Source organism: Neltuma alba, unplaced genomic scaffold (genome assembly GCF_004799145.2).
Source record: "Neltuma alba isolate B1F8T4 unplaced genomic scaffold, ASM479914v2 tig00012252_pilon, whole genome shotgun sequence".
Classification (NCBI taxonomy): Eukaryota; Viridiplantae; Streptophyta; class Magnoliopsida; order Fabales; family Fabaceae; genus Neltuma; species Neltuma alba.
In genome coordinates this window covers 80,514-100,198 of record NW_021636778.1, presented here as the reverse complement: position 1 = coordinate 100,198, position 19,685 = coordinate 80,514, and the positions used below count along the sequence as shown (strand labels likewise).

Below are 19,685 nucleotides of genomic sequence, written 5' to 3'. Positions count from 1 at the left end.
AGCAAGAGTGCCTACATGACAGGAAAAAAAAAAAAAACTATTTCTTAGAACCGCAGGTAATATTTCTCTAATTTTTAATATAAAATGTAATTAACTAATTTAAATAGATTAAAAATATTAATTAAATTATTTAATATGATATTTTTTTTAAACATCCTAAATATTTTTTAACTTTTTTTTTTCTCCCTACTTGATTATTGTTGATAGAATATCAATAAAATTAATCTAAAAAAAATTAATAATCATATGAAATAGGTCTTATATTTACAACCAATATTAACTCTCCAACCAGGTCCTATAATAAGGGGTGGATGAGTGTTATTTATATCAATCTTTAAATGTTATTTTTCTTGAGCAGGACACAGAACTGTGAAGTTTAGAGTCATCACTCGTGAGGTTCCTTGCTAGCCGTAAATTTGGATGGCTCCGATTGTCCCCGTCGCAGGATGATCCCCCTCTGTTGCACGATACATGGTGGAAAGTTCGTCTCCTTCTTCTGCGCCCTGGATGGATCATGATGCTTTCATTTGTAATCTCTATTAAATCTTTCCTGAATGAAGCGAATAAACTAGGGGCATAGTGCTTCACATTGTTGGTTGTTTATTGTTCCTCATCTGTTGCAGAAATCCTTCTAAATGCATAGACAACCCGTTTTGCTGCTGCTGTTAGCAAAACGACAAACTCAAACTTTTCCTTCTAGACGTTTGTGTTTGTGATGTTAATCAGTAAATGAGAACTTAAAACCAGAGACACAGATATACGTTGGATGGCATGTCACTATACTTCCTAACTTCCGAGTCTGCTACAACGCAAAATTGACACTTTGCAAGGCAAATAATTGTTGGTGGATTCAACCCAAGATATTACAAAAGGAACATAAGAAGTCATCTAGAGACCTCATGGCTATATATAAATACAACGTTGCCTGAATCACCTGTAATTCACACTAAAAAAGAAGCAACGTTGCCTCAATAGACCAACCACTTAGACAGAGGCACGTTTGCCAAAACCTCCAACTTTTAAGCTTACCGAGGTATCACTTCACTAACAGACATCTCATTCACTGACATTGGTGCTGACTTGGTCGTAGGTTGACCAAATAGCAACTTTGGCATGTTTGGATCAGTTCCGCTATGGACGAAAAATGCAGGCTTTGAAGGGGTCGGCAGAGTCACAGAGTAACTATCAAGCATCAGAACTATGGATGACATTGAAGGTCTCTCAGCTGGATCTTCTTGAACACACAGCAGACCAATGTGGATGCATCTCATAACTTCATTTGGAGTGTAAGATTCTCTTATTGTGGGGTCCAACAGTTCCAAGGGTTCTCCATCCTTCCAAAGTTTCCAGGCCTGTATCAAAATGTTGTCAGCTATTTGTCATAATGGGATCGCAGTATCTGTCCTTTTGAAAGAAAACAAATGATTCGTTTGAATCAAACTAGAGAGAGTACTGTTTGATATACTCACATAGCTAAGCAGGTCCTCAGCACCCTCTATTTGATAGAAAGAACTATTCTTCTTCCCACTTATAATCTCCATTAGAAGGACACCGAAGCTGTACACATCAGACTTAACAGAAAACTCTCCATGCATGGCGTATTCCGGAGACATATATCCACTAAAACATTGAATCATTAGAAGATAATTGTCAGTGCAGGGAAAATTACACAGAAATCTAGACTGTTGGCATTTCTTTCTGTTAAAGAGAAGAGGCCAGGATATCTGGATAATATTGTTAGGACTCGGAACCAGTAATATGCCTTGCTTAAAATAAAATAAAATAAAAAACCAGTAATATGCCAAATAGATTTTGCAAGGATATGTAAATTTGTTCTTACTATGTTCCAACAATGCGACTAGTATTTCCTTGAGTTTGGTCCACCATAAAAATCCTTGCCATACCAAAATCTGAGATTTTTGGATTCATGTCACCATCCAATAATACATTACTAGCTTTAAGATCACGATGTATAATTTTAAGCCTTGAATCTTCATGAAGATACTTAATGCCTCGAGCAATTCCTTTGACAATCTTGTACCGCTTTGTCCAATCTAGCTGTCTTTGCTTTTCAGGTTCTACATATTAAAAAAAAAAATTGTCAAATAAAAGGAAAGTAAACTACTCAAGCGAAAAGAGGTGAATCAAAGCTTCCTCCATTTTAGTCTCAAACATGAGGGACCTACCAAAAAGAATGTAATCAAGACTTTTGTTGGGAACATATTCATAAACAAGAATCTTCTCTTGTCCTTGCACACAAAATCCCAGAAGCCTCACCAAATTTCTGTGCTGTAACTTGGCAACCACCTCTACTTCATTCTTAAATTCTTGTACACCTTGTCCAGATTCCCGGGAGAGTTTCTTCACAGCAATTTCTAGTCCATTTGCAAGCGTCCCCTGAATTTCAAACATAAAGTTCACATGCATATATGGAGTGGCCTAATTTCCTTCACGTTAACAACCAAGAAAGCACACAAACTTGATACCTTGTAAACCTTTCCAAATCCGCCTTCACCAAGCTTGTTATCTGCAGAAAACTTGTTCGTGGCTGCTTCAATTGTACTGAAATCATATTGCAGTGAATCCAAATTGCTGATTTCACTTGTAGCTGGACAACCAATGGTGCATTCGTATGATGAGATAAAGTGAAAAACAGAAGAGCAAGCAAATATGAGCCAAACAAGGCAAAGGTCTGATATTTCCAATTTACTCTGGGAGTCCTTACATTTTACTTCAGGAACGGAGTCATGCTTCTTCCTCATTCTTTTACCCAAGCAACACATGCCAACTATAAATATCAGAACAGCCACTGAAATTGGAACCACAATCGCAACAATCGTCCCCGATGAGATCCCACTTTTTCCTGCATCATCCCGAAAACACAAAAGGTAAATATATGTAATAAGGTTAATTCATGATGACAATAACAAAGATACCAACTTTACTCCATTAAAATTCCACAGTCAAGTCTGCTTAGATTACATATTCGATTATTTTGTTCTTTTAGTCTCCTCAGATGAGATGTTTGTCGACAATGTTGAAAAATCCCCTTTTTTCCTTTCATTCTCTGTTCTGCTTAGCTGTTTACCCACAATTTCAAACTCTCAATTTTCGCAATCCAATGCCCAAATCAGCAAACAGATGATAAACTATAAAGACCGTACAAAATACCTCAAGCATATAGGTGAGAGCTTTACCTTGGGAACCTGTAGTATTTGTCGGAGGCACAGTTGTCGGAGTAGGAGTTGGTGCCGGAGCTTCCGATTGGTAGAAAGGGTACAATTCGTAGCGAACGTTACAGCTAGGGTACAGAACTCTTCCTCCTTGCTTCCCGTCACAACACCAGTCAAGGTCCCCAATCACACCACTCAGGCACCTTCTGCAATCGGACGGCGAAAGGTCCGGCGTGCACTGAGCTAGACAATACACTTTTTGAAACGGCGAAAAATTTGCTATTCCGGTCGCATATTTCTTTTTCCCCGCAGCAGGTTTAGCCGCCTCATCTGCAGTCTTGTTCATAGTATCGTACAATGTTCTCATGAAGTTTGTCGGGTCTGAGACATTTCCGGTGTTCAAGAGGCCGAGCCTTGGCCTTGTGGAGACGGTGGAGAAGAAGGAACGGTTAGAATAGCGAAGCAAGCACTCGTCGTACCAGACTATGGCCTCCTTGGAAGCTCTGCACTCGGAAGATAATCGTTGGGCTGCGTTAACGACGCACTGTTGGCACGTCGAGACGTTGACGTCACCCCGGCACATGAAGAGGCCATAGACGGTGTCGCCACCACCGACAACGGTGGCGTTGGAGAAGCCGGTGTCGGTGTTGTTGCTGGAAGCCAAGGAAGAGAAGAGTCTGTTACGGTCCGATTGAAAAACACTATTGGCTGCAAAGGTACTGTTGGAAGAGCAATTTTGGTAGAGATAAGTAACCTGAGCTTGGGTTGTGGGAGAATGGAGAAAGGCAATGAAGAAGAAGAGTAAGAAAATTTTGAGGGAAGACTTGACCACGGACGTCATGGTAAGGTTGAATGATGTGTTAGCGATGTTGGAGATGAGTCGTGGGCTTTATAGTTGGAGGAGTTCTTATAGAGCGTATTTCAATGGCGAGCAGGGGAGAATCGTTCATGGGAAAAGACGAACATATTGCAGCTGCAGAGACTCAGACGATTGATGAGGGAGAGGGTTGACGCAAGTCAATGAGATTTGTCTGCAGAAGACTTTTCAATTTGTTGCGGGATGGTGATGGCTACTGGCTAATGAATTGGGAAGCCCAATCAATCAAGTCCAGATTTCCTGGTAGAAAGGCAAGAACCAAAAGTCAATTCTAAGCCAGGCCGCACATCGGCAGATTAAATTATATTTTCAAAATAAATTGTAAATAATATAGATAAATGAGATGACTTGAAGCAGTATGAATTTGGTTTCGATGAAGTGATGTCTCCTTCAAGTTTCAACAGAAGAAAAGCACGAATGTTTGACTTAGAAACCTGAATGGCGGGACAGATGAGGCACAGAAACCGCGTGCGTTGGTTGTGGAAAGTAGAGGCCCTGCCCCGAAGACCGTCTATAGTCGTCCCAGAATGGGAATCACTATTCATAAGAGACTGTTTTAACATTTTATGGTGATGTTTATTGTCACAATTGAAATTATTTGTAAATATATTTTATATAAATTGAGACAAAATTTTTTTCACATATTTATCTTATATTTTATAAATCATGATTAAAAAGCTACTTATAAACTATTCTAAATAGTCCTATATCTCTGCACTGCACATCATCAAATCAAACATTGAGTTATGCTTCTTCGGTTTTTAATATGAGACATATTTAACTAATTTGATTAGATTAAGAAAGTTAAGTAAGTTAATTAATTATAATAAATATGAAATGTTATTCTTAAAATACTATAATCATCTTTCTTAATATTCTCTGTTCATATTCTTTTTTATTATGACTGAGAAAATATCAATAGGAGTAATTTAGAAAAAATTGATAAATATAATAAACAGATCTTATATTTAGGATCAAGATCAATTCAACAATTAAGTCATATATTAAGGATTAGAGGAGTATATAATATTTCGAAAAATTACGTCACCTTCCTATCATTACAATATTTAATTTGAAATTTTGAATTTAAGAACAGTTATTTAAATATAACATTGAAAAACGATATCCGTTTAGATGACTAATAATATTAATACGTCTAGTTAGCTCTCATAACCCGTAACTTTCTTTTCATATAATGTACTCCCTTCGTTCCTCATTATAAAAGACATTTGATGCTTATGGTATGTTCCTATATATAAGAGACACTTAAAAGTTGTCTCTACTTTTTTGTGTTGATTTCCTATTTTACCCATATTTATTATCTCCCACTCACACTCTCTCTCCCTCCCACTTCTCTTTCTTTTAATATTTTAATTATTCTCTCTCATATTCTCTTTCCTTATTAATGAGGGCATTTTTGGAAAATAAATTATACTTTTTACACATTAATTGTTCTTAACTAATTTTAACTAATTTTTTGATTAACGTATTTCGGTTATCTGTCTCTTATAATAAGGAACGGAGGGAGTATTAATTAATCAATATATTTAATTATTTACTTTTAAATTAATTTGTTAAAATTCTTAATTATTTTTTTAGATCAAAATTGATATTAGTTTTGTGAAAGAATATATCAAATTTTCATGAAATACTACAACACAATTAATTAATTAATTAAAACTAGAATATCTTTTTTCCCAGTGGAGTAAGTTGAAAAACATGAAAGACAAAAAAAAAAAAGGCAAGAGACTAGTTGGGGCTTACGTGGAGCTCCATCATGTGAAGATAAGAAAATGAGTAATGAATATAGCCTCTCATCCAATCAGCTGCACGGAGATATTTCCTCACTTTTGGGTTTTGGTAGGGACTAGTTAGAGCCGGGAAAACGGGCCGAGCCCGTCGGGCCGGCCCTTTTAGGCCCTGAAATTATGAGGGCCGGGCTTGATATTTTTCTCTTAAAATGAAACATAAGCCCTGGAGGGCTGGCCCTGGAGGGCCGAGGGCTTAAAAGGGCCGGCCCTGGAGGGCCACGGGCCGGCCCTTTTAAGCCCTTTTATATTTTTTTTATTTTTAAAATTTTTTTATATAATATTAATGTTATTAATTTTTTACATTGTTAATAATATTTCAAATATTTAGTTATTATTATCATTTTAAAAGTAAATTTAGTTTTAGATAATAATTTATCCAATTAATTTTTTAAAAAATGGGTTAATTTGGACTTTAATAATGATTTGATTTATATTATATGCGTTGATATTTTTAAACTATATATATATATATATTTGATAATAGAATATTTTTATACTTATATAACTTGTGATTCTATAATTTGAATTAGAAATTCATGAGTTTTAACAGCAATGTTTCTCACATTAAAGTAAAAAAATAGTTAGATTGCAAAATTTAAAAATAAAATTCTTATAAAGAAGAAAAACTTGATATTTTTGTTACGAAAGAAAAGTATACTTATGAAGAAAAGTAATTAATTATAGTGATGATGAAGTTTCAAAAGATTAATAATAGTGTTTATTTATTGCACAATTGCATTATAGATAAAACTTTTAGATGTTGTTATCTTGTTAATGAATGTTTTAGATGTTGATGAATATTTATATATGATGATATTTTATATGTGACTTAATTTTATTCATATTTATGTCTTTTATTAATAATTTCATTGATTTATTTTTATAAAAAATATGATAAATATAAAAATAGTATTTTTTCTTAAACGGGCCAAAAGCCCGCGGGCCGGCCCTGGCCCTGTAGCTTAAGGGCCGGGCCTAGCAAATTGGGGTATTTTTAAAATTCCAGCCCTGGAGGGCCGGCCCTTTTAAGCCCGCCAGCCCTGAAGGGCCGGCCCTGGAGGGCCGGGCCGGCCCTGATTCCCGGCTCTAGGACTAGTTCAGCAGGGAAGGCCACATTTCACAAGTCGCTAAACAAAGCATGTGGGCCAAGGATGCCGGGATCCCATGTAGTATCTCGTTTTGTGATTATTTCCCAGTGGATTATGCAGTAGTTCTAGTTCTGGTTGGCTCACTCTCCGTAAAAAGTGAACAGAGAGCCACCACACGGTCCCACGTTTGAAAGTTGGTTCAGTTGCTCATTGCTGCCTAACTTCGTTTCACTCCTCGCACCTGACTTAAAATTATCATGTTATTTAAATCCTTTAAGTCAATCATGACGGTACAAGTAAATTTACCATACACACTTGCATTTTTACTGTGTCTCTTTTTCATGTCCCACCGGCCGTATAATTGTATTAGAATAGGACATGATTCTCAAACAACATCTTTAACAAACACAAACTAAAAAATAATTTTTTTTTAGTGTCAGAACTGTGCCGCTAACACACCAAGTGCAGGACCTTTGTCCAGAGGGACATCCCCAGAATGCCTAATTTCGAGTCCTCTGTTTTCGTCTTCCTCTTTAGCTTTCTCTTCTTCTTTCTCAGTGAAGCAACTCCGATTTACAGCTCTCATGCCTGCACAGATTCCGTCAAATACCGGTCAAATTCCACATTTCAGATCAACCTCAACCTCCTCCTCTCCTATCTCTCATCCAACGCCACCCAAGGCAGCCATTTCTTCCGAACACGACTAGGCGACGGTACTGCCAACGTCATCAACGGCCTCTTCCTCTGCCGCGGGGACACCCTCGCCGCAACCTGCGGTGATTGCGTTTCCACCGCAGCTGGAGAGATAAAACGCCGTTGCCCAGTTCAGAAAGAGGCCATAATCTGGTACGACGTTTGCATGCTTCGATACTCCCACGAATCTCTCAACAACATCGTACCTTCCACTGACCTGTCTAATACGAAGAACGTAGCTCCGGAGGATAAGGAGAGGTTCAATGAGTTGCTGGCCGGTATGCTAAATTCTCTGGCGGATAAAGCTGTGATTTCTCAGAAGGAGAAATTTGAGACGAAGGAAGTGAACTTCACAAGAACAGAGAAGTTGTTCGGATTAGTACAGTGCACGCCGGATCTGACGGCGTTTGACTGCAATATGTGTTTGAGAAGCGCCATCGCCTCTGTTCCTAACTGCTGTGACGGAAAACGGGGAGCGACGGTGTTGCTTCCTGGCTGCAACATCAGATATGAATTCTTCCCATTTTTCAATACCACCCCATCATCGAATCCTCCCGCCGTTCAATCTCGTCCTTCAGGTACTCAAAAGCCCAGATATCCCAATATCTAACATTAACCAGATTCTTCGTTTTGCTATTCGAGGGTTTGGTTGCTGATGACAAAGTGGTTCTGCATAGTTATTAGCTATCCAAAGTATTAGCATGATTATAATTAGAGGGTTTTGATTCTTCCTTGTATGTTAGCTAACATATGCCAATTTGATTGACTTGTGATTGGACCAATACTGATACAGGAAGGAGCCATGTTTCAGTGATTCTTGGATTCATCATCCCAATTGCTGCTTCGGTAACACTTTTTGCCTTCGGCTTCTGTTCTTTCGCTCGAAAACAAGGAAGATATATGCTAGTGTTGTGTAGGAAAACGGTAAAGATAAGATTAGATTCTAAAGTCAATCCTTTGAAAGTTATTATATTTACTCTTGTCAACCTCTGATCCAGGCTTCTGACTTATTTCCCCTGAATCAAAATGCAGAATTTGCCTGAAGTATAATCGTATGGATGAGGGGTGGCATGACTCGGAAGAAAATTTGGGAAGTTAAAAATTAGGACAAAATATTAATGAAAGTTCAGCCCAAGACTGAGCTTTGGAAGAGCCTGGGAAGTGCCACCTGCCGCAGTGAGGTAGGAGGAGAAGTTGCGTCTGATGGAAGGGCAGAAGCTTGAGTTTTAGTTTGAAGTATTTGTTTTGTATATGCGTTGACCATTGACCAGTGTATATTTCACTGAAAATTGCTAATTATAAAACATTGTAACAAAATTATAGAGTCCTCGGTACGAAGGAAATGGAGAGAAAGGGAGGGAACAAAATTTTAATTGAAGAAATAAAATTAAAAACTTCTAATTAATTTTTATTTTTTTTATCTTACAATTTCTTTCCATTAAAATTTTAAAATAACATTTTTTATTTTTTAAATTAAACTTATTAAAAAAATTCTCTCCTCTCCTTTACATGCGTGATATTTTTAACTTTGCAGTATTTTCTTAAAAATTTTAAAAATGATGCAATATTTTTATATGGTAATAGTTAATGTCGAATAATTTATTTGTGCAGAAGAGCAATTGGTATTTGGTATGGTACTTGGGGGAATTTATCAATAATCAATAAATCAAATCAATAACAAAATATGTGGGGTATCAGCCGGCCGTCGATTTTGACTCATGAAGTCATTTAAAAAAAAAAGAAAAAGCAGTCATTATCTTACTGTGCGGGTTATTAACTTATTTCTCCATCATCACGGATGACGTATGAATGACCCTCTTTGACTATTCTTCTTTTGAATTTTGGATGCCATCCGTCCTGCCATCGGTGGCATGATCCACGATGTTAACCCCCCGGAAAATAATACTCTCAGGCAACTGGCATGATGGGACTTGATGGATGGAGAATTTAGATTAACTTTCTAAAAAATTTTGTCTCTTCATAAAAAAAAAAAAAAAAATTGGCGAGAGGAGAGTATTCAATTTTAAAAAATGAAATTAAGAACTTAATCTTAATGATTAAAAAGTTGTGTTTGAGCAAACTACTTTTAACAGGTTTAGACGGTATTTGGATGCCACATTCAACAAAACAATTTCAAAGAGTTTTTTTTTCCGTAAAAAAATTAATTACTCGAAAAATTATTTAAGTAAATTTTTTTAGAAAACTTGTTTTATGAAATCATTTAATTTCACAAACACCAGTAGAAATTACTGTTACTGTTTTGAAAATTAGTTTAACAAATGTGTTTTCACCGTTTAGATCGGATATTGTTCTAAGTATATATGAATATGTATAAGAGTTTCCTTCTTATTAAATACTACTTTTCCGATTTTAAATATAAAACTCTTTTTATAATATACTTTACATTATAAAAGAGTCTTATATTTAGAATGAGTACTTTCAATCCTAATTATAAATAAATAAATTTTATTTGTAGGTTATCAATAAAATTTTATAATTAGGACAAAAAATAACAATAACTAAGGATCTTCCCAGCGCAGAAAGGTGCCTTGTTGACTTGTATCAGAAATGGCGTTCCCCTCAATCCACCCACAGTTCAACGCAAAGCCTGAAAGATTGAAATCAATAGGTAACGACATCGATAGAGTTGTTAACTGAATGCCATAAACTTATATGCCTTTGTCCTTTCAGCAGCGTTGGAGCTGAAGAGAATTATTGTTGAGCAATATGTCCTTCCCCAAATTCTCTGCAACGCATTTCATCCTTCTCACTCTGCTTCCATTTCTGAGTTTCACAAGCGAAGCATCTCCTATCTTCAGCAGCAAAGCCTGTACGGACTCACTCACATACAAACCCAATAGCCCATTTGAAGCTAATTTGAATGTCCTCCTCTCTGTTCTTACCTCCAACGCCTCCCTCCACGACGGTTTCTACCGTACCACGTTGGATCAGGGAACTCCCGCCGTCATCAACGGCCTCTTCCTCTGCCGCGGGGATGCCACCCCCACACTGTGTCAAGAGTGCGTCTCCGACGCCGCCAAAGAGATAAGGCGCCAGTGTCCAAACCAAACGGAGTCTATCGTCTGGTACGATGTTTGTATGCTTCGTTACTCGAACAACACCTTCAACAACATCGTCCCTTCCACGGACTTATCGAGTAACGGTACTATAGCTAGCGCCGAACAGGATCAGTTCAATAAATTGTTGTCGGATTTGTTGCAAAAATTGGCGGCAGAAGCTCAGGGTTCCCAGACGGGGAAAAAATTTGCCACGGGACAAGTGAACCCAACATCGTCACAAACGTTGTACGGCCTTTTACAGTGTTACCCAGACCTGACATCTTTTGATTGCAACATGTGTCTCCAAAGCGCCATTGGAGCTCTGCCAAATTGCTGTGGCAACAAGAAGGGGGCAACGGTTCTTCTTCCGGCATGTAACATTAGATATGAACTTTACCCATTTTACAGCATAACTACATCTTCTGCAGGGCCAGGTCCTCCTCGATCAGGTAATTTTCTGAATCCTAATGCTGAGAGAAAAGCAAGTGAATGCATATACATTGACTAGCCTCAGGAAATAACCTGGTAATCTTGTTCAGTGATACAGCTACGCAAGAAGAGGGCAAACTTTGTTCATACACGTCAGTTTACAAGAATAAGTTACATAGGTTTAAAATAGATCAAGTTGTTCGTTGGTGCTTTTAATTTCAGCCTTAAAAAATTTAATTTCACTTTATCTAATCCTATCAGAAATTTGATAAGCAGCCGTATTATGTCTAGATGTGAGCAAAGGGGACAGTGTCCAGAGGTTTATTAAGTTATAGTTCTTTTCTTTATCCTTCTTTTCTTGGGTTGATTATAGGAAAAAGCAAAATCGCAATAATTGTTGCGATTATTGTGCCGATTGTTGTTTCTGTGACACTCTTTGTTGCGGCTTGCTGTTTCCTGCGTAAGAGGGCTAGCAAGGGCAAGAAGTTTAATACTTTCGCAGAGGATGACAGTAATATCTCCTTCCTATCTTAATAATTGTTGTCACTGTGTTACATTTCAATTCTTGTTTCCAATATTGGACAAGATAGTAATTTGGTGGCTCACAGCTTTCTTTCCATCTATTTGAAATACAGTGGGGAATGATCTTACAGACACAGAGTCTCTGCAATTTGAATTGGCGACAATAGAAGCTGCCACAAAAAGGTTCTCAGACGAGAACAAGATTGGCCAAGGTGGATTTGGTGCAGTTTATAAGGTAATTGACTTTCTAATGCTACTTTTTGTTATATCTGTCCGTTAAATTGAGAAAAATTGGTCTAATTTCCAGCATGTGCACAGGGTATCCTCCCAAGCGGACAGGAGATTGCTGTGAAGAGGTTATCAGTAACCTCCTTGCAGGGTGCTTTGGAATTTAAGAATGAAGTTGCTCTTGTAGCCAAGCTTCAACATAGGAATTTAGTGAGGCTGTTGGGTTTTTGCTTGGAGGGGCAAGAGAAGATACTTGTTTATGAATACATCCCAAACAAAAGCCTTGATCACTTTCTATTTGGTTTGAACTTTGACCTTTTCTCAATACTTCTAGCTTTTGACATCCCTATACAAATCAAGTCTTGGATGCGAATATTTCGTTGATGTAAATATTCAAAAGCAGAGTTATTTCTTAGTATTCACATGATGTTACCCTTTTCTACCAAGTAATCCTGTTTTTATTCACTTGATAATTTCACTTTGATGGATTTGTAGACTCTGAAAAGAAAACAATGCTTGATTGGTCAAGGCGTTACAAGATCATAATGGGAATTGCTCGAGGAATTCTTTATCTTCATGAAGATTCTCAGCTTAGAATAATACATCGTGATCTCAAAGCGAGTAATGTTTTATTAGACACCAATATGAATCCAAAAATTTCAGATTTTGGTATGGCAAAAATCTTTCACGGAGATCAAACTCAAGTGAACACAGGAAGAATAGTTGGAACCTTGTAAGTTTTAGACATTTTCTTTGGCAAGAGTTATTCATTATTTTCTCTCGACCTATAGATTAATAATCTTTCTTTGCAGTGGTTATATGTCTCCAGAATATGCAATGCGTGGGCAATTTTCTGTTAAATCAGATGTGTTCAGCTTTGGTATATTAGTTTTGGAGATTGTTACTGGTAAGAAGAACACTGATTTTAATCAATCACGTCAAGCAGATGACCTCTTAAGCTACGTAAGTGAAAACTCAGCAAGTATACCATCTTTTCCTTCAATGTCAGCTGCAAATACGTCTCAAATATGGATTTTGGTTAGTAACAACTGGTAGATTCCAAATTTGGGCTCTGACTCTTTGTGTAACCACAGGCCTGGGATAACTGGACACAAAGAACACCTTTGGAGTTATTGGATCCAACACTGAGAGGTTCTTATTCAAGAAATGAAGTCATAAGATGCATTCATATTGCTTTATTATGTGTTCAGGAGAATCCTTCTGATAGACCTTCAATGGCAACTATAGCACTGATGCTCAACAGTTATTCTGTTACTTTGTCAATACCTCGACAGCCAGCAGCTTTCATGCGCAGAACACCAAACAGGCAAAAGCAAAACAATGTTGTTGATTCTGACCAATCTACCTGTTCAATCCTATGGTCTACAAATGAAGCATCCATTACTGAAGTTTACCCCCGATAACAGGTTCATGTTCCATCAAGTGGGCGTTTATCTAATTCATTTATGTTTTTGAATGAATCCAGTTGAGTCCATGTATTTAGTTCCAAGTCCTTAACTTCAGGCCTTTTGCAGCTTCATAACAAATAATGGAAGATGTACCAGGACCTTTTGGCACGCAATCTCAATTACTTTCTTCTTCAAGGATGAGGCCAACTGGCTAATTCTGCTGGAGATCACTTCAAGTTCAAGATATCATTCTGATGCAGCAGAGTCTGGAAGCTAAGCCAAGTGCTGCACGCAATGTAATTTACTCAAACGGCTTTCTCTCGAAGAGTTCATAACCTCCGAGTTATATGTGCATGATTTGAAATTTAGAGTTCTGAGAGCTTTTAGAATGCCAGTGTTACTTGATTTACAAATATTCAGGCTTGTTCAAATATTCAGGCATAAGGCAAAAATGTTTGTTGTCCCTTCGTTCAAAGAAAATAGAAGAGAAAGTGGAACGTCAAAAGCAATATATCAGTTTAATTTTGCCTGTAACAATTATATGAAATTACATATCTTTTCCTCCAAGATGTTTCATGTTAAAAGCTATGAGATTAAGATTAATTGCAGATTATCATATAGTCAATATTTAATTGTGGAAAATGAGTGTTAAATTCCTATGGAAGATTAAAAAAAAACTTGACCCTCAAATGTGGAAGATATGAGATTGAATTTTCAACTTGTAATATGGGAGATTTAAAAACCTTGTTTAACCATACACACACATAAACACAAATGAATTTCAAAACAATTTTTTTAAAGTTGACATTAATATGTGAAAAAATTGTAGCTAATATTTCAATTTTTAGCATGAAAAAATATTTTTTAAAAACTACTGAAATTTCACAATAATATATGAAAAGACTTATTTAGCTAATAGATACTATAGTTATAAGATTCGGCATTTAACTCGCATAATTAACGCAATTTGTTTTGAAAATGCCACCAAATGCAGGCTTTAGTGAAATATATTATAACAGTTAAGCTCAGGTCACGGGCTTGGGATTATTTTTTCCCCCGTCAAACATGGGTTTGAGTTTATCTGAACGTAAAAATTAAAACACTTCTAGAGAGTACTAATAGTTTTTTTAGAAACTTGTTAATTAGGTTATTTCTGAAGAAAAATAAAGTTGAAAATGATCCTCGAGGATTTCATAGGAACTAAAACATTTAAATCAGCAATTTTGAGATTCATATATTTCACGAGTTCTAATGTCTCTTTCTCCATTAAAAATATTTGTATTCTTCTTAATTACTGTTTTTTTAATAAAAATTAGATAACTAATTTAAAAAATTAAAAATTCAGTTAAATTATTTATTTATAATAAATCCGTTTTAAATTTTACTAAACTACCTTATTTAATCATGAACATTAGGGTTACCCCTTATAAAGACTTCTTATAATCAATAGGAGTAAGAATTTTTTAAAAAAATAAAGTTAATTAAATTCTTATATTTTGAATTAAATTGAACTCCGGCGAGCTATTATATTTATATCACCTACAGGAGGTATAGTAATTGTAACGGTGATCACCTAATTGGGCAGAGAGGTATTGGTTGCAAGGTGAGGGTAATCAAAGCACATGTGGCGTGGGGAAGGAATGCATTTGACCTCTCTGGTTCGTGTTAGACAAGTCAAAGTGGGCCCACAACTACAATTGTTTCCGACTTTCCATCCCCTCAGCATTGACTTGATTTAATGCCAGTGGCAACCAGTCTACCTCCATTTAGTGCATGTCCTGGAAAAACAAAACAAAACAAAACTTAATCAGCACTGATCGGTGATAATTTTGATGTCCAATCCAATTTTCTGTTCACCACCATGTCCGTCTTCATCGTCCTTTCTCTCTTGGGATTTCTGAGCTTCACACCCGAGGCTGCTCCAGAATTTAGAAGTTATTCCTGTACTAATGGAAGCTATTTCGGACCCAACAACAGTACATTCCAAGCCAATTTGAACTTTCTTCTCTCTTCCCTAACCTCCAACGCTTCTCTCCCCGACGGTTACTACCGTACCACCGTGTCCCCGTCAACCCCTTCCACCATCACCGGGCTTTTCCTCTGTCGCGGCGACGTCACCCCCGCCGTGTGCCAGCCTTGCGTTGCCGCCGCATCCAAGGAGATAAGACGCCTCTGCCCAAACCAAACAGAGTCCATAATCTGGTACGATGTGTGTATGCTTCGTTACTCGAACGGGGACTTGAACGCCATGGTTCCTTATGTGAGTTTGCGAAACGAAGACACCATAGCTAGCTCGGAACGGGTTCGATTCGACGGCGTGCTGTCGAACTTGTTGAAGGATGTGACAGCAAAAGCTAATACCCAGACAGGGAAGAGGTTTGCTACGGCGGAAGTGAACTTCACGTCGTCGGAAACCTTGTACGGCCTCGCACATTGCACTCCTGACTTGGCCGTTTCTACTTGTGATTCTTGTTTCAGCAGTGCCATTGCATCTCTTCCAAGTTGCTGTAGCGGGAGCAAGGGGGCAAATGTCCTGGCTCCGTCATGTAATATGAGATATGAATTTTATCGGTTTTACAATATAACCCACTTATCCGCTGAACCACTGGTTCCCCCTACTTCAGGTAAGGATCGTATATTAGCTTGTTCAAAATCATGTCGTTATTGGGGTTTACAGTGACCATTTTTTGAGCAGGAAGTAGAAATATCTCAATGATTGTTGCGATTGTTGTTCCAATTGTTGTTGCTTTGGCACTTCTCGTTGTGGGTTGTTGTTTCCTCCGTAAGAGAGCAAGCAAGAAGTACAACTCATTCACAGAGGATGGTGAGTAGTATTTCCTTGGATTGTTCCTGTTTCGTTTTGAGATCAAGGTTAGATATGGTTTTAGCACTCTGATGGCTGACAGATTCTTTCTTCTTTTTTTCCCGGTTGAAGCTGGGATTGATATTTCAGAAATAGAGTCTTTGCAATTTGAATTGGCAGCCATAGAAGCTGCCACGAAAAAGTTCTCAGATAAGAACAAGATTGGCCAAGGTGGATATGGGGCAGTTTATAAGGTACACAGCTTATTAGCTGCAAATTGCTGTCATATTTGTCTGCTAAACTAAGAAAAGTTGGTCTAATCCTGATCATGTTTTCAGGGCATCCTTCCAAACGGACAGGAGATAGCTGTGAAGAGGTTGTCGGTAACCTCCTTGCAGGGTGCTATGGAGTTTAGAAATGAAGCGGCTCTTGTGGCCAAACTTCAACACCGGAATTTAGTGAGGTTGTTGGGATTTTGCTTAGAAGGGCAAGAGAAGATACTTATCTATGAATATGTCCCAAACAAAAGCCTCGACAGGTTTCTATTTGGTAAGAATCTTTTGACAACTCTTCCAATGCTTTGGATCTCTATAAATCTAGTCCTTCAGGTCAATAATTAATTGTTATAATTATACCAGACCTTAATAGAAGCACAACTAATTTATGATAATCCCTCGGTGTTATCATGTTTATTCATAATCCAGCAATTACTAGCCTGAAAATCTCACTTCTCTCAAACTTTTAGATCCTGAAAGGAAAACAAGACTAGATTGGCCAAAACGCTACAAGATTATTGCAGGCATTGCTCGAGGAATGCTATATCTCCATGAAGATTCTCAACTTAGAATAATTCATCGTGACCTCAAAGCTAGTAATGTCCTACTAGATGCTAGTATGAATCCTAAAATCTCAGACTTTGGTATGGCAAAAATCTTCCAAGGTGATCAGGCTCAAGCAAATACAGGAAGAATAGTTGGGACCTTGTAAGTTTCTCATGATTCCTTTGTTTCTATTTGGAGTTTTTCATTATTATTCCACGCGAAATGGATTTATTTTGTTTCTTTGCAGTGGTTACATGTCTCCAGAGTATGCGATGCACGGACAATTTTCTGTAAAATCAGATGTGTTTAGCTTTGGTGTCTTGGTTTTAGAGATTATTACTGGCAAGAAGAACACTGATTTGTACCAATCACATCAAGCCAATGACCTCTTAAGCTATGTAAGTAAAAACTCTATAACATCTTTACTTCACTCTTTGATAGATTCCAGTTCTGAACACTGACTCCTTGTGTAATCCCAGGCCTGGAATAACTGGACACGAAAAACACCTCTGGAGTTGTTGGATCCAACACTGAGAGGTTCTTATTCAAGAAATGAAGTCATAAGATGTATCCATATTGCTTTATCATGCGTTCAGGAGAACCCTTCTGACAGACCGTCGATGGCAAATATAGTACTCATGCTCAACAGTTACTCTGTTACTTTGTCATTGCCTCGAAAGCCTGCATCCTTACTGGGCAGAAGAACACCAAACAGGCAAAACAATGTTGTTGATTCTGACCAATCTACATGTTCGATTCTATGGTCTACAGATGAAGCACCCATCACTGACGTTTACCCTCGATAAAGGTAACCACCCCCCCCCCCCCACCAAAAAAAAAAGAAGTTTGCATTATCTGGTTGAGTTCATGACTTTATATAGCTCTAACTGCTTACAAACTTCAACAGACTCGTTACAGCTTCAGAATGGGGCTAACAACCTTATTCTCCAGGTGATCACTTCAAGATCATTCTCATGGAGATGAGTACAGAAGCTAATCCTAGTGCTTTTGACAATATGATGTGGGGACTTAACCTCTCAACACCTCTTTTTGCTGGGATATTCTCCTTTTGTTGGCTTTGAAGCTCTGAGTCCTTTTATTCGTGTATAATATTAGAAATTTAGAATATAATACAGGTTCTTGGAGATTTTTTTTTGGGGGGGAGATCTTAGAATATAGAAGTTTGATACGTAGCAAAAGACTTTGTCACCCTTTTATAAGAGTCCAAAGAACAGAGATGTTGGTGCATTAATAAATGACCTGCATTTTCAGATTTTACTTACCCAGAGAAGAGGAAATTACGTATATCCTAGAAATTTAGATATGAATTGAGAGAAGTCTCTAGTTGGCATGTGATGCAAAATTCTCTAATCTGTCAAAAATTGTCTGGGTCTACAAGTCTATAAGAGAGAATAGGAATGATCTAATTTAAGCACGAGGTAACTGATCACATTATGGTGTTACTTGAATTTGTTGGGATTACTTAATAATAGGCCAATTTGTTTAAGATTTTAAAAAAGTAATTTTAGTGAGGTTAAATATAAAGCATGGACTATTGGAACTTGGAGCTAAAAGCCTTCAATTGGAAGTCTACTGATGTTGCTGCCATGTCTTCTTCTAGGTTTCTGCCAACAACCACATGAAAACAGAGCATAGAAGGGTGTCTGAGCTCCGTTTCTGCAAGGAATGTATATATGCGACATCCCATTGTCTAACTCTATTTTATATATACACAGACATACACAACCTTAATATAAAACTCTAATATAAAACTTGTTTAATTTTATTTTGATTCTAAATATAAGATTCTAATTCACTATGTTTTTCATATTGATCCCTTTTTTTTGAAAATAGTAACTGTAATAATAGTAGTTCTAAGTAATATACTTGATTATTAAAGATATTTTAGAAAACACAACATCTATTTATTATAAATAACTAATTTAATTAGTTTTTTTAATTTACTTAAATTAAATTAATCAACTAGCTCTTATATTAAAGAATTTTCAAATGGTTATTCTGATCCTAGCCGGAACAAGTGACAATCATCTTATAAACATTTATTTTAACGATATAAATAGACTAATTCTCATCTCTCGGGCAAACTTTACTACGCAGTGCAATTATTAAGGTTTCGGTTGTCCAGGTTGAAAATGATCGATGACAGAGAATGCGAATAATCTAATTTTACGACGACGGAACTGATCAGATTATGGTTTTATTTGAATTTGGTAGGATGACTTAACAAGGGGCAAATTGATTTAAGATCAAAAGAAGTAATTTTAGGTGGGCTTAGTACAACGTATCAACGATTGGAACTTGGAGCTAAAAGCCTTTAATTGTTAGCCTATTGGGTTGCTGCCATAGCTTCTTGTAGGTTTCTGCCATCAGCCACACGAAAACAGAACGTAGAAAGTTGTTTGACCTGTGTCTTTGGTTTTCTTTGGTCGCAGAAATAATTTGGAAAAATAAGCTAGAAAGCATCAACAGAGATGAGTTTTTTTTTTTTGTTCCCCATCCGGTTCACCAGAACAAAGCTCTGACTACGTCCGGATCCGACCCGTGTCGCACACCTGGGTATGGTGGGTGAGTCTCCCAGCACGGGTTTTCTACATCCATGAGGAATCGAACTCGAGACTTCACTTAAGCAGAACCGAGCCGCTTACCACTCGGACCAACCCCCGTTGGTCAACAGAGATGAGTTGTTTTGTGCCGACCGTGTCCAAAAGCGGCCCAACATGCCCTGAATTTAGCAAGACTAAGATGCAAGTT

At 37.3% G+C, this 19,685-nt stretch overlaps 4 protein-coding genes across 4 annotated transcripts; 3 read left to right on the top strand and 1 right to left on the bottom strand.

Moving 5' to 3' along the window:
- Positions 1 to 849: 849 nt before the first annotated feature.
- Positions 850 to 4,311, bottom strand: LOC114725423 (cysteine-rich receptor-like protein kinase 10). The gene is made up of 7 exons (XM_028911941.1): positions 3,198 to 4,311; positions 2,726 to 2,863; positions 2,487 to 2,608; positions 2,187 to 2,397; positions 1,841 to 2,078; positions 1,470 to 1,620; positions 850 to 1,352 (listed from the first exon to the last, which is right to left on the bottom strand). Exons 1-7 carry the CDS (start codon positions 4,012 to 4,014, stop codon positions 1,026 to 1,028), a joined length of 2,004 nt encoding a protein of 667 aa, XP_028767774.1. The 5' UTR covers positions 4,015 to 4,311; the 3' UTR covers positions 850 to 1,025.
- A 3,028-nt stretch (positions 4,312 to 7,339) lies between these two features.
- On the top strand, positions 7,340 to 8,975 carry LOC114725430 (cysteine-rich receptor-like protein kinase 25). The gene is made up of 3 exons (XM_028911946.1): positions 7,340 to 8,220; positions 8,436 to 8,566; positions 8,675 to 8,975. Exons 1-3 carry the CDS (start codon positions 7,446 to 7,448, stop codon positions 8,690 to 8,692), a joined length of 924 nt encoding a protein of 307 aa, XP_028767779.1. The 5' UTR covers positions 7,340 to 7,445; the 3' UTR covers positions 8,693 to 8,975.
- A 1,225-nt stretch (positions 8,976 to 10,200) lies between these two features.
- On the top strand, positions 10,201 to 13,678 carry LOC114725424 (cysteine-rich receptor-like protein kinase 10). The gene is made up of 8 exons (XM_028911942.1): positions 10,201 to 11,150; positions 11,504 to 11,641; positions 11,766 to 11,887; positions 11,971 to 12,181; positions 12,376 to 12,613; positions 12,693 to 12,843; positions 12,975 to 13,307; positions 13,416 to 13,678. The coding sequence occupies exons 1-7, from the start codon at positions 10,370 to 10,372 to the stop codon at positions 13,302 to 13,304; spliced, it is 1,971 nt and encodes a 656-aa protein (XP_028767775.1). The 5' UTR covers positions 10,201 to 10,369; the 3' UTR covers positions 13,305 to 13,307; positions 13,416 to 13,678.
- A 1,472-nt stretch (positions 13,679 to 15,150) lies between these two features.
- On the top strand, positions 15,151 to 18,348 carry LOC114725414 (cysteine-rich receptor-like protein kinase 25). The gene is made up of 8 exons (XM_028911932.1): positions 15,151 to 15,913; positions 15,985 to 16,113; positions 16,225 to 16,346; positions 16,431 to 16,641; positions 16,838 to 17,075; positions 17,161 to 17,311; positions 17,393 to 17,721; positions 17,821 to 18,348. Exons 1-7 carry the CDS (start codon positions 15,151 to 15,153, stop codon positions 17,717 to 17,719), a joined length of 1,941 nt encoding a protein of 646 aa, XP_028767765.1. The 3' UTR covers positions 17,720 to 17,721; positions 17,821 to 18,348.
- The last annotated feature ends 1,337 nt before the right edge of the window (positions 18,349 to 19,685 follow it).

What these genes read in the sequence shown, in the direction of transcription:
- LOC114725424 (XM_028911942.1), top strand. Translation starts at nt 10,370, where the DNA reads ATGTCCTTCCCCAAATTCTCTGCAACGCATTTCATCCTTCTCACTCTG. An exon ending in GGAAGAATAGTTGGAACCTT is followed by an intron (nt 12,614 to 12,692) that starts GTAAGTTTTAGA and finishes CTTTCTTTGCAG; the next exon opens with TGGTTATATGTCTCCAGAAT. An exon ending in CAGATGACCTCTTAAGCTAC is followed by an intron (nt 12,844 to 12,974) that starts GTAAGTGAAAAC and finishes GTGTAACCACAG; the next exon opens with GCCTGGGATAACTGGACACA.
- LOC114725430 (XM_028911946.1), top strand. Translation starts at nt 7,446, where the DNA reads ATGCCTAATTTCGAGTCCTCTGTTTTCGTCTTCCTCTTTAGCTTTCTC. An exon ending in CGTTCAATCTCGTCCTTCAG is followed by an intron (nt 8,221 to 8,435) that starts GTACTCAAAAGC and finishes ATACTGATACAG; the next exon opens with GAAGGAGCCATGTTTCAGTG.
- LOC114725423 (XM_028911941.1), bottom strand. Translation starts at nt 4,014, where the DNA reads ATGACGTCCGTGGTCAAGTCTTCCCTCAAAATTTTCTTACTCTTCTTC. An exon ending in GATTTGGAAAGGTTTACAAG is followed by an intron (nt 2,398 to 2,486) that starts GTATCAAGTTTG and finishes TTTGAAATTCAG; the next exon opens with GGGACGCTTGCAAATGGACT. An exon ending in CTGAGGACCTGCTTAGCTAT is followed by an intron (nt 1,353 to 1,469) that starts GTGAGTATATCA and finishes ATTTTGATACAG; the next exon opens with GCCTGGAAACTTTGGAAGGA.
- LOC114725414 (XM_028911932.1), top strand. Translation starts at nt 15,151, where the DNA reads ATGTCCGTCTTCATCGTCCTTTCTCTCTTGGGATTTCTGAGCTTCACA. An exon ending in ACTGGTTCCCCCTACTTCAG is followed by an intron (nt 15,914 to 15,984) that starts GTAAGGATCGTA and finishes TTTTTTGAGCAG; the next exon opens with GAAGTAGAAATATCTCAATG. An exon ending in GATATGGGGCAGTTTATAAG is followed by an intron (nt 16,347 to 16,430) that starts GTACACAGCTTA and finishes TCATGTTTTCAG; the next exon opens with GGCATCCTTCCAAACGGACA.